This window comes from Ranitomeya imitator, chromosome 1 (assembly GCF_032444005.1).
Source record: "Ranitomeya imitator isolate aRanImi1 chromosome 1, aRanImi1.pri, whole genome shotgun sequence".
NCBI classification, from domain to species: Eukaryota; Metazoa; Chordata; class Amphibia; order Anura; family Dendrobatidae; genus Ranitomeya; species Ranitomeya imitator.
This window is the reverse complement of record NC_091282.1, coordinates 33,602,155-33,617,835: the sequence shown is the minus strand read 5'-3', so window position 1 is coordinate 33,617,835 and position 15,681 is coordinate 33,602,155. Positions and strand designations below refer to the sequence as shown.

At 47.1% G+C, this 15,681-nt stretch overlaps 1 protein-coding gene across 1 annotated transcript in view; it reads left to right on the top strand.

Annotated features, from left to right (window-relative positions):
- The window catches only part of SPEF2 (sperm flagellar 2), a 159,593-nt gene that overhangs the window by 45,387 nt on the left and 98,525 nt on the right, over positions 1 to 15,681 (top strand). Inside the window, exons 2-10 of the mRNA XM_069745962.1 lie at positions 463 to 565; positions 1,368 to 1,620; positions 1,719 to 1,889; positions 3,042 to 3,182; positions 4,055 to 4,134; positions 4,815 to 5,004; positions 7,157 to 7,345; positions 11,892 to 12,079; positions 12,408 to 12,561. Coding sequence (XP_069602063.1) covers positions 463 to 565; positions 1,368 to 1,620; positions 1,719 to 1,889; positions 3,042 to 3,182; positions 4,055 to 4,134; positions 4,815 to 5,004; positions 7,157 to 7,345; positions 11,892 to 12,079; positions 12,408 to 12,561 — 1,469 coding nt within the window. The remainder of the gene's footprint in view (positions 1 to 462; positions 566 to 1,367; positions 1,621 to 1,718; positions 1,890 to 3,041; positions 3,183 to 4,054; positions 4,135 to 4,814; positions 5,005 to 7,156; positions 7,346 to 11,891; positions 12,080 to 12,407; positions 12,562 to 15,681) is intronic.

The following is a 15,681-nucleotide window of genomic DNA, read 5'->3' as shown; positions in this document are numbered from 1 at the left end:
GTGGCTGACACAGATAGAGGAGGAGATAGAGGCTGACAAAGAGGATAAGGAGCTAGAGGAAGACACAAGCAGAGGGGGAGTAACTAGAAACAAACACAGGTAGAGGAGGAGGATATAGAGGCCGACACAAGCATTCTGCTGCAAGTGCTGCTGTAATGGCAGTGACATTTCTCCATAGAGCTTTATGAGCACCAACTGTCATTTCTTATCTCTGTAATGGGAAAGTCTGTGTTCAGATTTTACCCATTAATTGGAAATTTTGGCAATGAGAGATTAGTCCTGGAGGAGAAAGAAGCAGATTTCTCTGATAAAATGTATTACAAAGTTGCTTCTTTTAACCTGTCCTGATCATTCATGAATTGAAGAATTAAAATGAGGATTACTCTTTAAATGTGAGGTTCTCTTATATTACAGCACTCGTCTGCCCGTACTGGATTCTTATCTCTCTTTTTTTTCTTCTAGACCCGAAGTCTTTTGCCCGGGAGTTCTGCAGCGGATACCTGATCGGTGAAGTGTTACACAAATACGAACTCCAAAATGACTTTGAGAAGTTTTCACAAAACAGGTGAGCCCTAAATCTGTGACACGTTCCCGCCACCCCTCCTGCCCCCGGTCACAATGCAGACGATTATAGCTCATCCTGAGTCTGTCATTCTTTTCATCTGTTGTTCATATATAATTTTCCTTTTATTCATCCATCCTTTAATTTCCTATAACAGTGATTTAAAAGAAAGTATCCCCCCACCCCCTTTATTCAGGATCTTTACATTTTTTTCTGAGTGTGAAAAGTTGATAAAGAGCGTCTCTCCCACTGGAGGACCCGTCCTCTCCTGTATTACACAAACAACCATTGATATGAATGGAAACTGTGTAATACCTCATTCCGCCTGCGGAGGAGCTGCAGGGAAACAAAACACTTACTGCCAGGTTACTCCACAGCAAGGGAGAAGTCAGCTCTTCTCTTTCTCCTCTATTCACTTTGCTGTGAATAATGCTATAACCCATCTGCGGTAAGTGCTCCTGGGGGTCTATTTCTGCAGGGGGGTCCCATTATCACCGATGTCGTCCCTTTTTGACGTATTACAGACACTTTAAAGGGGTTGTCCATATTGATGGCCTATCCTCAGGTTGTCAGATCGGTCTGGCGCTCAGCACCTCTGCCGATCAGCTCTATACACTGCGTAGTGGCCATTCTCAGTACTGCAGCTAAGATCACATTCACTGCAATAGGAGCTGTACTGCAGTATCGAGAACGACCACTATGGCTGTGCTGTTCCGCCTGATCGGTGGAGGTCTCAGGTGCTGGACCACCATCAGTCTGATACTTATCATATGGGTAGGTCTTCAACGTGAAAGTATTTTTGCAGAACGGCCAACTCCAAACTGAACAATTTCACCCGGGTGGAGCCCACCTTACAGCTCCTGAGCATCCCGTTCGACCAAAATGTGGCCCAGAATATCATGTCCGAGCAGCACGGTGCCGCCACCAGGCTCCTCTACCAGCTATACATCGCCCTGCAGAAGAAGAAGAAAGCGGGGCTGACCGGCGTGGCCCTGGAGACGTTGAGAGCCGCTGCCCCAGCAAAGCTACAGAGCATAGGAACAGAAATGTATAAGGAGGTGAGCGCCGTAATCTTCTCCATGTAGAGGGGGAGGGGGCACATACACTTTATTCGGGAGTGCTAAGGTTTGGGGTTTTTTTCCCCTGGAATTTCTAGAGATTGAAGACCTTGGTCCCTCGTCAGTCTGACCTAAGTCTGCAGCAAGTGACCAAACAGTTCGAATTAAGGGCCAAAGAGATGGAGGAAAGACTCGCCCGACTTCAGAACGACGAGATGAAGAAAATCCAGAAGATACAAGAAGAGTTAAGAATTCAAGACATCGAAAAGGTGGCTGTAAAGGGGGGACCCCGTGTCTCCCACTCACTCTTCTCCTCAAATATCGCAACTGGCTGACAATGAGCTAAGTGCACCCCACAGGCTGCCCAATATTTCACACCTGTCACAAGCGGGTCATGTCCTGGGAGATCTGGGATTAGAAAATCACTATGTATTGTGAATCGCAGGTCTTCCATTTAGCCGGTGTGTTTGTGTTTCATATTGAATGGATTTTGGTGCTGAAGAGGTAACGACCCTCTCTGTTTTGGTTAGGAACTTAAAGCTGCATCTTACGGCTGTTCCTTACCTGGTCATTTCCTCTCCCTATAAAATCTGGTCAGACCTTCTCTTCTTTGCCAGTGAAAGCTTTGCTTCCTAGCTCCTTGGAGACGCTGTGCTGAATAAGAGATGGAGATGGTTGTGTGCTGCTTTTCTCATTGTCCTATTCCCATTTAATTGATACACTAGCATTTCTGCCCCGGGCCTCCTGAGGGAGGGAGACGAGACAGATTAGGGAATAACCGGAGAACAGTAAGGTTGGTGGCCCAAACCTCCTCACCTTCAGAGGTACCTTTGGGAGCAGGAATAGTTAGGGCCCCAGGGACGGTTCAGGGCCCCTTTCCCTAGTGTGACAACACCACACTTTTTGCTGCCACCACCCGCCGTTTTAGTAGGACAATAGGACACCTGCACTGACTGATACACTAGCACACACACCACCATGTTTTCCCAACCACCTGATAGGTACTTAACTTGCCCTCTGGCATCCACATGGTCACACAACCAGACTATACTTTCTCTCTTCGAGGTTGTGGGTACGTTTAGAGCAGCAAGAAACAAACATATTAAATTTTAGATAAAATATACAAACATAAGTACAGTGCTTACAGAAAAGATTAAATAAGACATAAAAACAGGCAAAAACACTATCCGGTAAAAAAGGGTAAATAAACTTCTAATCATTAGATCGGCGAGTGCTTCTTTGCAAAGAAAACGCCGCCAAAAGAACTGCAATCCACATCGCTTCTCCTAGGGACTGACACGGCCTGACTCCTTCCCATCCCATCAAGTGAATATGGCTGCGGTGGTCCAAACGATAGGTCATAACATTGTAGTTTAGGGATCCGCTCCAAAATATCTCATGTTATTTCTTGCACCCATCAGCTTCGTCGCGCAAGAAGAAGACAAAATGAAATAATGGCCAGAATCCAAGCTGCGATCGTCCAGATACCTAAACCACCGGCAAACCGGACATTAAAGGCCATCGAGGAGCAGAAGATTCTGAGGAAGAAGAAGGAGGCCGAGGTCAGGGCAATATGCGATGTCTTGTGTCCAGTGCATGTGTGTAGTTCTTAAAGGGATTGTTCACTATTGGACAACCCCTTATTTAATGGGTCCAGGCAGAGAGATGAGAAAAATAAAAATAACTGATACCCACCTCCCTGACTGTTGCCTCGCCTCCGTACTCAGCCCTGCATCCCCAGCTGATCTGCTGAATATGTGGGCGCTGCAGCCAATCAGAGGCCTACGATCAGCTGCAGCAACCACACTTTGACATTTCAGTGTTCTTCCGCTCTGACAAAACGCAAAAGCTGCAGCTAATCAGTGGTTGTTGATTGGCTGTCAAGACCAGAGTGGGGTGTTAGGGACTCAGCGTGGAGTACAGAGGAGCTCAACCTCATTTTTGGGTCCATTAAAGGGGTTGTCCAGTAAAAATATGCTATCACCTGATCAGTGGGGGTGCGACTGCTGGGACCCTCATCGATCAGCAGAACGAGCACTTTTATTCCCGATAGAATGGAGCAGCAGTGCATGTCCAACCTGCGCTCCATTCATTCCCTATGGGGCGGTGAGATCCATGCAGAATGAATGGAGTGTGCATCCAACCCGCCTCGCTCTTTCTCTGGAGGACCGGGGCCATGTAATACCTCATTTAACCTGTGGTGGCGCTGCAGAGGAATTGTACACTTTCTACCATACAGATCGCAGCTGATCACTAGGGATCACAGTAACAAGACACCTTGGGATCAGTTTGTTTTTAACCTTTTAAATTACCCAAAAGAATAAACTTGTCAACCGTACACTTGTTAGACCTCATCGACCATATTGAGGGTATGGATTTGTTACTATGTCCAGGGACACCGGAGGTTACAACATAACATCCTGCTTTATTCTAGGAAGTTTATAATGAATTAACAAAATTTGAGAAGTCAGTGAAAAAGGACGGCCTGACCAACAGCGTCACCCTGAACGGGAGGTAAGACCTCGGCCCCGATTCTGTTCTTGGTGTTTCTTATTTAAATTCTTCTTTTGATTGGCGCCTTTAATTTAAGTTTATTTTATGCCTTTACATATTTTGTTCTTTTGCATTCGCTGTTGTGGGCATGTTTTTTTTATGTTCACTGTCATGGTCAGGGTTTTTGTTTTTTTTCCCCAAAATATTTTCATCTGATTCATCAAGTTTGACTTTTCAAGAAAAAAAAGTACAAATTTTTGGATACAAATGTACTCCATTCCACCCTATAACGCCCCCAGCGATTTTTTTTTTTAATAATCTTTTTTTGTACAAAGTAAGTGAATTATTTGCGACATGCAACTTTTTTTGCACAGGAAAGTGAAAGACAAAACTAAAGAACATTTCTGATTTAGCGCACAATTCATAAACTATTTTGGAGAATTTGGCTAAAAAAAAGGTAACAAATGCTACAGGACGAAAAAGAAAAAAACTCAAATGATGAACATGGCAAAAACAGCGCCTACGCTGTCTACAGGTTGTGTCCGGTATTTCAGCTCAGCTCCATGGAAGTGAAAGGTGCAGAGCTGCCGTACCGCACGAGAGTTGAGCCTCGGTGTCTGGCCCGATTTCCAGTAGGTGTCGGGATGTGATTGATCCCACCGATCCCGGTACTGACAGGACACAATGCTATGGTCTTTCAGGGGCCCGACCTTACAGAGACTCAGGTCCACGGCGAGCATCGGTGCGGCCGTGGTAAAACTGGACTGTTCCGAAGACTATGTAAAGAAAATTCAGAAGAGGGTAGAGGAGGATGCCGTATCCCGCGAGCAGAGAGAGAAGCGACGGCGCAGAATCCTGATGGAGCAGCTTGTGGCTCACGGGGCTCAGGAGGTAACAGGTTTATGTGTTCTGCGTCTTCACACAAAGGTTTTTTATGGACACGATACATTTGGCCCACCACAGATGGCCCCGTTCATGTTGTAGCTGCAGGCAGTTGCCGTTAGGCCAGTTTAGCAAATTTGCGTTTCACAATGCAAAGGCCGTCCGTGGATCTCCTAACTCAAACTCCATGGTCTCCGATGTGACTGTTTACGGGCCTGTTCAGTTTTGGTCTGGAGATCTATGATATGCCTGGGTACAGGGCTGCTGAGTTTGGGTCAGGGGATCTCCAATGTGCCAGTGTACAGAGCTGTTGAGTTTGGATCAGGAGATCTCCAATGTGTCTGTGTACGGCGGGGCTGTTGAGCTTGGGTCAGCAGATCTCTGATGTGCCAGTGTACTAGCTGTACAGTTTGGGTCAGGAGATCTCCTATGGGCCAGTGTAGGAGCTGTTCAGTTAAGGGCAGGAAATCTCCGATGTGATTGTGTGCAGAGCTATTGAGTTTGGGTCAGGAGATCTCCGATGTGCCAGTGTACAAAGCTGTAGAGTTTGGGTCAGGAGATACATTAGAGATCTCCGATGTGGTTCTGTACGATGCTGTTGAGTTTGGGTCAGGAGATCTCCGATGTGCCTGTGTATGGCGGGGCTGATGAGTTTGGGTCAGAAGATCCCCTATATGCCTGTGTACGAGCTGTTGAGTTTGGGTGTGTACGATGCTGTAGAGTTTAGCTTAGGAGATCTCTGATGTGCCTGTGTATGGCGGGGCTGGCGAGTTTGGGTCAGGAGATCTCCGATGTACCAATGTATGGGACTGTTGAGTTTGGGTCAGGAGATCTCCAATGTGCCAGTGTACGAGTCTGTTGAGTTTGGGTCAGGAGTAGTGATGGGCGAACACCTGGATGTTCGGGTTTGTTGGGTTCGGCCAAACAGTTAAAAAAAAGTTTGATTCGGTTACCAGAACAGTACCCGAACCCAGACCCAATTCACTTGAATGGGGGGCTTGAACATATTACAGGTCAAGTGTGAAAAGCACCAGAATTGATGCGCATCTTCTGGGGCTTCTGCTGGCTGCTATTTTTAGCCTGGGGGGGGGGCAATATCTATGGCCTATTACCAACCTGAAAATACCAGCCCCCAGCTGTCTGCTTTAGCTTGGCTGGTTGTCAAAAAATGGGGGGGACCCAACAATGTTTTTTTATTTTATTATTTATTTAAATAATTAAAAGAAAACAACTCGGCGACCCCTCTATTCTTGATAACCAGCCTTGCTAACGTTTACAGCTGAGGGTTGCAGCTCATAGCTGTCAGTTTTGCCAGGCTGGTTATCAATAATACAGTGGAAGCCATGCCTTGAAGTCCGTGCCCGAACAGTAGGTGTTCGGTACAGACCCCAAACTTTACTGTTTGGGTTCACCCATCTCTAGTCAGTGGATCTCTGATGTACCTGTGCAGTGGGCTGTTGATTTTGGGTCAGGAGATCCCCTGCCAATGATGTATGATACCGGCCTGAGTCTAAGACCCCAGACAGAGCGGAATATGGGGCAGCCAGACAGACATTTCCAGAGCCAGCCAGAGCGAGATGCCGTCAATCTATTAGACATCTTTTATTGTATGGTTACACAGCGGGGACGGTATAAATGTGAAATACCGCGGCTGTCACGTGATCTCAGTATTTTAGGGGAAATGTGGGAAAAAACATGCCAGCAGTCAGCTATGTCTTCCATTGTGAAAATCGTTCCGCTCCCTCTGACTTATGGCCACTGTGGAGCCAGAGCCTTTAGTGCTGTGTTTTATTTGTGGCATTCTGGGGTATAATAAATAACTTTTCTAAAACTTTTTTATTGGGGAGGAGGAAATAGGCAGTGGGTAATAAAATCCGCAATTACAACGATACCAGATTTATACTGTTTTTGTTTTGCAGCCATATATAAAAGACTCAGAAGTTTTTTCTTATTGTTATTTTTCCATCACTTGATTCGTTTGGGGCTTAGTTTTTGCTGGATCGACTTAACGAGTTGTCATTGCTGGCGTTTATTCTGGGGCTACACATGCAAACAGCAGTTTAGGTGTTTTGATTTTCTTTACAGCGCTGACCTTGCAGGTTAATTAATTTATCGATATTATTCCCTCGCACTTACGTGCTGTAACTTGATGTCTCTTCAGGAAGCTTTTCGGGAAGAGCAGCTCATTAACCGCTTGATGAGACAGTCTCAGCAGGAGCGCAGGATCGCCGTCCAGCTCATGCACTGTCGACACGAGAAGGAAGTCATGAGACAAAACAGAATTTTACGGGAGAAGCAGTACGAAGAGAGACGCGAGCGAGAGTTCCAGGACGCCCTGGACAGGGAAGCGGTGTGGCAGAAATATACCCTGTATTCCCATTACTAACTGGCCGTCCCTGGACAGGGAAGCGGTGCGGCAGAAATATACCCTGTATTCCCATTACTAACTGGCCGTCCCTGGACAGGGAAGCGATACCGTAGAAATATACCCAGTATTCCCATTACTAACTGGCCGTCCCTGGACAGGGAAGCGGTGCGGCAGAAATATACCCAGTATTCCCATTACTAACTGGCCGTCCCTGGACAGGGAAGCGGTGCGGCAGAAATATACCCAGTATTCCCATTACTAACTGGCCGTTCCTGGACAGGGAAGCGATAGAGTAGAAATACACCCTGTATTCCCATTACTAACTGGCCGTTCTTGGACAGGGAAGCGATAGAGAAGAAATATACCCAGTATTCCCATTACTAACCAGCCGTCGCTGGACAGGGAAGCGGTGCGGCAGAAATATACCCAGTATTCCCATTACTAACCAGCCATCGCGGGACAGGGAAGCGGTGCGGCAGAAATATACCCAGTATTCCCATTACTAACTGGCCGTTCCTGGACAGGAAAGCGGTGCGGCAGAAATATACCCTGTATTCCCATTACTAACTGGCCGTTCCTGGACAGGAAAGCGATACTGTAGAAATATACCCTGTATTCCCATTACTAACTGGCCATCTCTGGACAGGGAAGCCATGCTGCAGAAATATACCCAGTATTCCCATTACTAACTGGCCATTCCTGGACCGGGAAGCGATGCTGCAGAAATATACCCTGTATTCCTATTACTAACCAGCCGTCTCTGGACAGGGAAGCCATGCTGCAGAAATATACCCTGTATTCCCATTACTAACCAGCTGTCTCTGGACAGGGAAGCGATGCGGCAGAAATATACCCTGTATTCCCATTACTAACTGGCCGTTCCTGGACAGGGAAGCGATACCGTAGAAATATACCCAGTATTACCAATACTAACTGTCCGTGCCTGGACAGGGAAGCGGTGCGGCAGAAATGTACCCTCTATTCCCAATACTAACCAGCCGTCCCTGGACAGGGAAGCGGTGCGGCAGAAATATACCCTGTATTCCCATTACTAACCAGCCGTCTCTGGACAGGGAAGCGGTGCGGCAGAAATATACCCAGTATTCCCATTACTAACTGGCCGTCCCTGGACAGGGAAGCGGTGCGGCAGAAATATACCCAGTATTCCCATTACTAACTGGCCGTTCCTGGACAGGGAAGCGATAGAGTAGAAATACACCCTGTATTCCCATTACTAACTGGCCGTTCTTGGACAGGGAAGCGATAGAGAAGAAATATACCCAGTATTCCCATTACTAACCAGCCGTCGCTGGACAGGGAAGTGGTGCGGCAGAAATATACCCAGTATTCCCATTACTAACCAGCCATCGCGGGACAGGCAAGCGGTGCGGCAGAAATATACCCAGTATTCCCATTACTAACTGGCCGTTCCTGGACAGGAAAGCGGTGCGGCAGAAATATACCCTGTATTCCCATTACTAACTGGCCGTTCCTGGACAGGAAAGCGATACTGTAGAAATATACCCTGTATTCCCATTACTAACTGGCCATCTCTGGACAGGGAAGCCATGCTGCAGAAATATACCCAGTATTCCCATTACTAACTGGCCATTCCTGGACCGGGAAGCGATGCTGCAGAAATATACCCTGTATTCCTATTACTAACCAGCCGTCTCTGGACAGGGAAGCCATGCTGCAGAAATATACCCTGTATTCCCATTACTAACCAGCTGTCTCTGGACAGGGAAGCGATGCGGCAGAAATATACCCTGTATTCCCATTACTAACTGGCCGTTCCTGGACAGGGAAGCGATACCGTAGAAATATACCCAGTATTACCAATACTAACTGTCCGTGCCTGGACAGGGAAGCGGTGCGGCAGAAATGTACCCTCTAGTCCCAATACTAACCAGCCGTCCCTGGACAGGGAAGCAGTGCGGCAGAAATATACCCTGTATTCCCATTACTAACCAGCTGTCTCTGGACAGGGAAGCGGTGCGGCAGAAATATACCCTGTATTCCCATTACTAACTGGCCGTTCCTGGACAGGGAAGCGATACCGTAGAAATATACCCAGTATTCCCAATACTAACTGTCCGTGCCTGGACAGGGAAGCGGTGCGGCAGAAATGTACCCTCTAGTCCCAATACTAACCAGCCGTCCCTGGACAGGGAAGCAGTGCGGCAGAAATATACCCTGTATTCCCATTACTAACTGGCCGTTCCTGGACAGGGAAGCGATACCGTAGAAATATACCCAGTATTACCAATACTAACTGTCCGTGCCTGGACAGGGAAGCGGTGCGGCAGAAATGTACCCTCTATTCCCAATACTAACCAGCCGTCCCTGGACAGGGAAGCGGTGCGGCAGAAATATATCCTGTATTCCCATTACTAACCAGCTGTCTCTGGACAGGGAAGTGATGCTGCAGAAATATATCCTGTATTCCCATTACTAACCAGCTGTCTCTGGACAGGGAAGTGATGCTGCAGAAATATATCCTGTATTCCCATTACTAACCAGCTGTCTCTGGACAGGGAAGTGATGCTGCAGAAATATATCCTGTATTCCCATTACTAACCAGCTGTCTCTGGACAGGGAAGTGATGCTGCAGAAATATATCCTGTATTCCCATTACTAACCAGCTGTCTCTGGACAGGGAAGTGATGCTGCAGAAATATATCCTGTATTCCCATTACTAACCAGCTGTCTCTGGACAGGGAAGCGGTGCGGCAGAAATATATCCTGTATTCCCATTACTAACCAGCTGTCTCTGGACAGGGAAGTGATGCTGCAGAAATATACCCTGTATTCCCATTACTAACTGGCCATTCCTGGACAGGGAAGCGATACCGTAGAAATATACCCAGTATTACCAATACTAACTGTCCGTGCCTGGACAGGGAAGCGGTGCGGCAGAAATGTACCCTCTATTCCCAATACTAACCAGCTGTCTCTGGACAGGGAAGTGATGCTGCAGAAATATATCCTGTATTCCCATTACTAACCAGCTGTCTCTGGACAGGGAAGTGATGCTGCAGAAATATACCCTGTATTCCTTTTACTAACCAGCTGTCTCTGGACAGGGAGCGGTGTGGCAGGAACTTACCCTGTATTCCCATTACTAACTGGCTGTATTGCTGTGCACGATCCGCCGCTCAGCCTCTGTTCTGTTACATTTACGATATGCGTGTACAGGATATCAGCACAGTACCTGTATATCAGGGTTCAATTCCCTAAAATACATCATCACACATTAATAGGGTCATCATGCAAATGTAAAAAATGCCCCACGAATCTGAAAAACAAACTTCTGGACAGTGGGTCACCGATGTGGCTAGTGATTGACTGAGATTCCCACATGTCATACTGTAGGATCCAGTTCTGACATGCGACCACTGCAGCCTATCACTGACCGCAGTGGTCATATAAAGAAACTTTATATGTCCAGATTGTCAAACTGTGCAAAAAAAAGGAGTAGAGTAGTGGAATCCAAAATCTGTCTAATTTTTCTTTTAAATATTTTTCGCGCAGTCGACATTTTAAAGTTTATTGAAAGGATCTTGTTGGAGTTTACTGTACAAAAGTAAAAGCAAAAACAAAAACAAAAAAGCATGCATGGATTTTCCCCACATTCAAACATCATTCTCCATTTTGGTGAATGTGGTGCAAAAATGAAGACAAAAATATGATTTAAAAAAAAATAAATGCAACTGATGAATCGGGACCTCAGTTTACACCACCTGTTAGCTGGCTTCTTTTGCTCCAGAAATTGGCCCCCAAAATATCACATATTAGACCATCCCCATTTCATACAAACCACACCCTCTTTTCTATTAGGTTATTTTTAGAAAAAAAAAGCAAAAAAGTGTCTAAAAGCACATTATAAATAAGGTGCAAGATTTGGCGCATCGCTTGTCTGTCTTTGTCTAAGCGTTCATTGTTTTCTCATCTCCAGTTATGGATGTTGTGTTGGATAGTACATGTAAATACGAACACTTTTGCAATTTACTGCTTATTAAAATTTGCAGCCGTTCTTGAGTTATTAACACTTTTGTTTGGAGCTCGTTGCCCCGGAGACCGACCACTGCTGCTGTCTAGCTTGTACACAACACAGAAGCTGGCCGGGATTAAGAGGTAACTGCGCTCTCCATCGATTCTGGCCTGGCTTCAGAACAGGGCTTACAAAGTCAACAGAAAATAGCTTGCAAGTACTGTGCATATTCTGTGGTGGTCGGTCACCAAGGCAAGTCGTGTCGTGTACAAGCTAGACATCAGTGGTGGTCGGTCTCCAAGACAATGAGCTGCAAGCAAAAGTGTTAACATCTCAAGAACGGCTGCAAATTTTAATAAGCAGTAAATTGCAAAAGTGCTCATATTTACAAGATCTATCCGACAATATCATCAATGAAGATGAGAATATATTACATCCCGAAGAGACTTGGCCCGATCAGTCATGATGTCCCTTATATTGGGGACAGTGGGCATATACCTCGCGGATCTGACCCATTTATGTTACGTGTTACAGGCCATCGAGGAACAAGCCAGGCTGGACCGCGCAGACGAGATCCAGAGAGTCCAGGAGCTGTATGAGCAGATGGCGGCCGAGAGAGCAGAGGCCCGATACAAGAAGCACTACTCCACCTGTCAGACAGTCGTCCGTCAGATCGTAGACCTGGTCACAAAGATCGAAGAATACAGAGAGCTGACAAACAGGTTGGGTGCCAGCGAGGGGACAGTGCAGCTCTGTACGCCAAACCCCAACATTAAATTCACACCCCGGACCAATCCCCAGAATGAATCCACACCAAAGATCAGGCACCTAATTCAGAGCCCACATCCCCTCATTAATGCGGACCCCCTGACCAGACCCCTCCATACACTTACCGTCCTCTCTCCCGGTCCCCTCTACCTCTCATGGTGACACTGGGTGACATAAGGTGGATTCGGGGTGAGATTGCCCCAGTCTTACCCCGTCGTCTGTAATCCGCCCCTGACTGTTTGTATCAGATAACGTTGTAATATCTCATTATATTTATCTCAGACTTATCCCTCGAAAATTAATGCGAGAATGGAAAGAAATCTTTTTTTCGGGATTTCCTCTGTACCAAGAAGCCTCCATAGATCAGACCCCAGAGCAGCGGGTAGAGCTGGAGAAGGAGGGTCTGCTGGATGAGAAGGACTACGAGGAGTACAAGGTGCGGCCAGACAAGAACATTCCAGAGTCTACCCAGGAGTTATATTCTCTTCTCTATAACTTTGTTATTAGAATTATTTATATCAAACTAAGGGAGATCTCAACCAAACCGTCCTGTGTGAGCAGACATTACAGATGTTGTATTGGTTGTGTCCTTGTGCTCCTCGGCTATGATTTGGGGTCTGAGCTCCATGGACTCCTCCTCTGATGTCATCTCCTTGGATGTTTCTAGGACACACACTATACAGTATGGAGAAAAGTATAGGATGCTCATCCTAATCATTGACTTCCAGTTTCTCATCCGGCCCCAATGCCCTCCATGTATAACATCAGGCCCCTCGCCCCCCATTGTATAAGATCCAGCCCCCCAGTCTCCATGTATGACATCCAGCTCCTCACTCCCCAGTGTATAACATCCATCTCCTTGTGTGTAACATCCGGCCCCTCGCCCCCAGTGTATAACCCCCAGCACCATTGCCCCAGTGTACAACCTCCGGCCATCATCACCACCATTGGTGTATAATATCCGAACCCTCGCCCCCATTGTATAACATGTACCCCCTCAGTCCCCATGTATAACATCCAGCCCCTCGCCCCCCATTGAATAATATCCGTCTCCTCGCGCATAACCTCCGGCCCCTTGACCTAGTGTATAACTCTGGCCCCATTGCCCCAGTGTATAACCTCCAGTCCCCCTCACCACCACCAGTGTATAACATCCGAACCCTCGCCCCCCATTGTATAACATGCAACCCCTCAGTATAACATCCAGCCCCTCGCTCCCCAGTGTATAACTCAGGCCCCATTGCCCGGTGTTTAACCTTCAGTCCCCCTCACCACCCCTGGTGTATAACATCCGTCTCCTCGCCCCCCATTGTATAACCCCCAGCACCATTGCCCCAGTGTATAACCTCCGGCACCCCTCACCACCATCGGCGTATAATATCCAAACCCTCGCCCCCATTGTATAACATGTAACCCCTCAGTCCCCATGTATAACATCTGTCCCCTTGACCCAGTGTATAACTCTGGCCCCATTGCCCGGTGTTTAACCTTCGGTCCCCTTCACCACCCCCGGTGTATAACATCCGTCCCCTGGCCCCCAAGTGTATGACCTCTGGCCCCTGCCCTGCCTTCTGCAGTTACAACAATTTGACAGAACAGTCGGCCGTGCGGAGCTCACTGATACCAGCGCGGTCCTGTAATAGGAGCCACCGGGGGAACAAGTCCGTTCTTGACATTTCTTCCTCCTAAATCTTCCCCATCACCTGTGACTGATATTACTGAGTAGTAGAAGAAACTGCAGCAACTGAGCCACAAAGTGGAGACCCCGTAACGTAACAGAGTGGGGGGGTCGAGTGCTGAGGAGCTGAGGGCAGAAAAGTCACCTAAGCTCCGCTGACCCCATAACTGTAGAGTCCAGACCTCCTCTGGTATAACATCAGCACAAACACTGCGCCCCCCGCCGGGAGCTTCATGGCCGAGCAGCTGCATGCAGCCGTACATCACCAAGCACAATGCTGAGCGTCGGATGGAATGATGTAAGTCTATGTAATGATCCTTTACAACATATCCATGAGAAATCCTTTATCAAAACAGTTGTGCTGAGACTGTGGATCACCAGCTCCACCTCACTATGCTCCGCTCTATCAGCCGTTCCCTCCTGGTTCTCCTCTCTGACCGCTCCTTCACTGTAACTTGCTCTTCTCTCCTCTTCCCCTTACTGTTGGGGTTCCTCCTTATACACTGCCCCTATTGAACAAACCATCAGCAGATTTGGGTTCCAGTATCATCTCTATGCTGATGACACCCAATTATACACCTCTTCCCCTGATATCACCCCCACCTTAATACAAAATACCAGTGATCGTCTGTCCGCTGTCTCTAACATCAATCATGCCCTTCTATCTGAAAGTGAATCTCTCCAAACCTGAAATTCTCATGTTTCCTCCCTCTAGAAACCAACTTATACCCGATAGTGCGATAACCTTGCTTGGTTCAGCCATAAATCCCAGCAGCACGCTCTGCATCTTAAAAACATCTCCAGAATCCAACCTTTCTCGCCTCTAAAACTGCTAAAGCTCGTCCTGTTGCTCTCATTCTTTCTCGTCTGGACTACTGCAACTCTCTACTGATCGGTCTCCCTCGTACTAAACTCCCCTCTCCAATCTATCCTGAAAGAGTCAACAAGGGTCGGATTTCTGTCCAGCTGCTACACCGCTGCCTCCACATTGTGTCAGCCATTGCACTGGTTACCCCTCGACTACAGAATGCAATACAAAATTATCTCTCTCACCCACATAGCTCGAATGTAAAAAAAACAAAACAAATTAATCTGACAGAGATCGATTAGTGTTTGACGAACTAAAAAGTTGTGTCGGTACAACTTTTTCTTAGAGGATTTCTGCCGGATCTGTTCTAATGGATCATTACTGGACATGTGAACAAAGCCTAAAGCCGCCACCACTGGACTTGCAGTGACGGATCGCACTTCTCTGAGGAGTCTGGGTTTTGTGATTCCAGGAGGACGTTACCCCCTGACTACAATGTGCCCCCGGTACAGATAGTGGAGGAGGATAATGCTATGGGCTGTTATCAGGGGTCGGCATTGGGCCCTTAGACCCAGTGAAGGGAAATCTTCAGCACAAGACATTGTGGACAATTGTAGCTTCAGCTTTGTGGGAACAGTTTGGGGACGGGCCTTTTCTAGCAGTGGACAGCCCCCTTGTTCTATGTTCAGGTAGAAGTAAGTGAATGAACGATTTGTATGTCTACAAGCAGCAAACACTTGAGTTTCTTGTGTTTCCTGTTGTGCATCTGCCACAATAATCGCACCTTGCGGCCACTTCCTGACACTTCACGCCTGCACCCTAATCTACGGAGGAAGTAACAGCATTATTTTGGGTCGGCTGAAGTCATTACACCCTTGCTACCTGATAGACAACATTTCATGCTGGTTCAGGTGCAAAAAAAAAAAGTGAAGACTATTGTCCATGTTGGTCTAGTGGTCAGCAACAGTTACCGATTCCTCGGTGGTGACGGCAGCCAGACGTCTATTCAGCGCGGTGAACTTTCCTTTACTCTAGCAAAAATGACAAATTCAGATAAATGTGACAGTTTG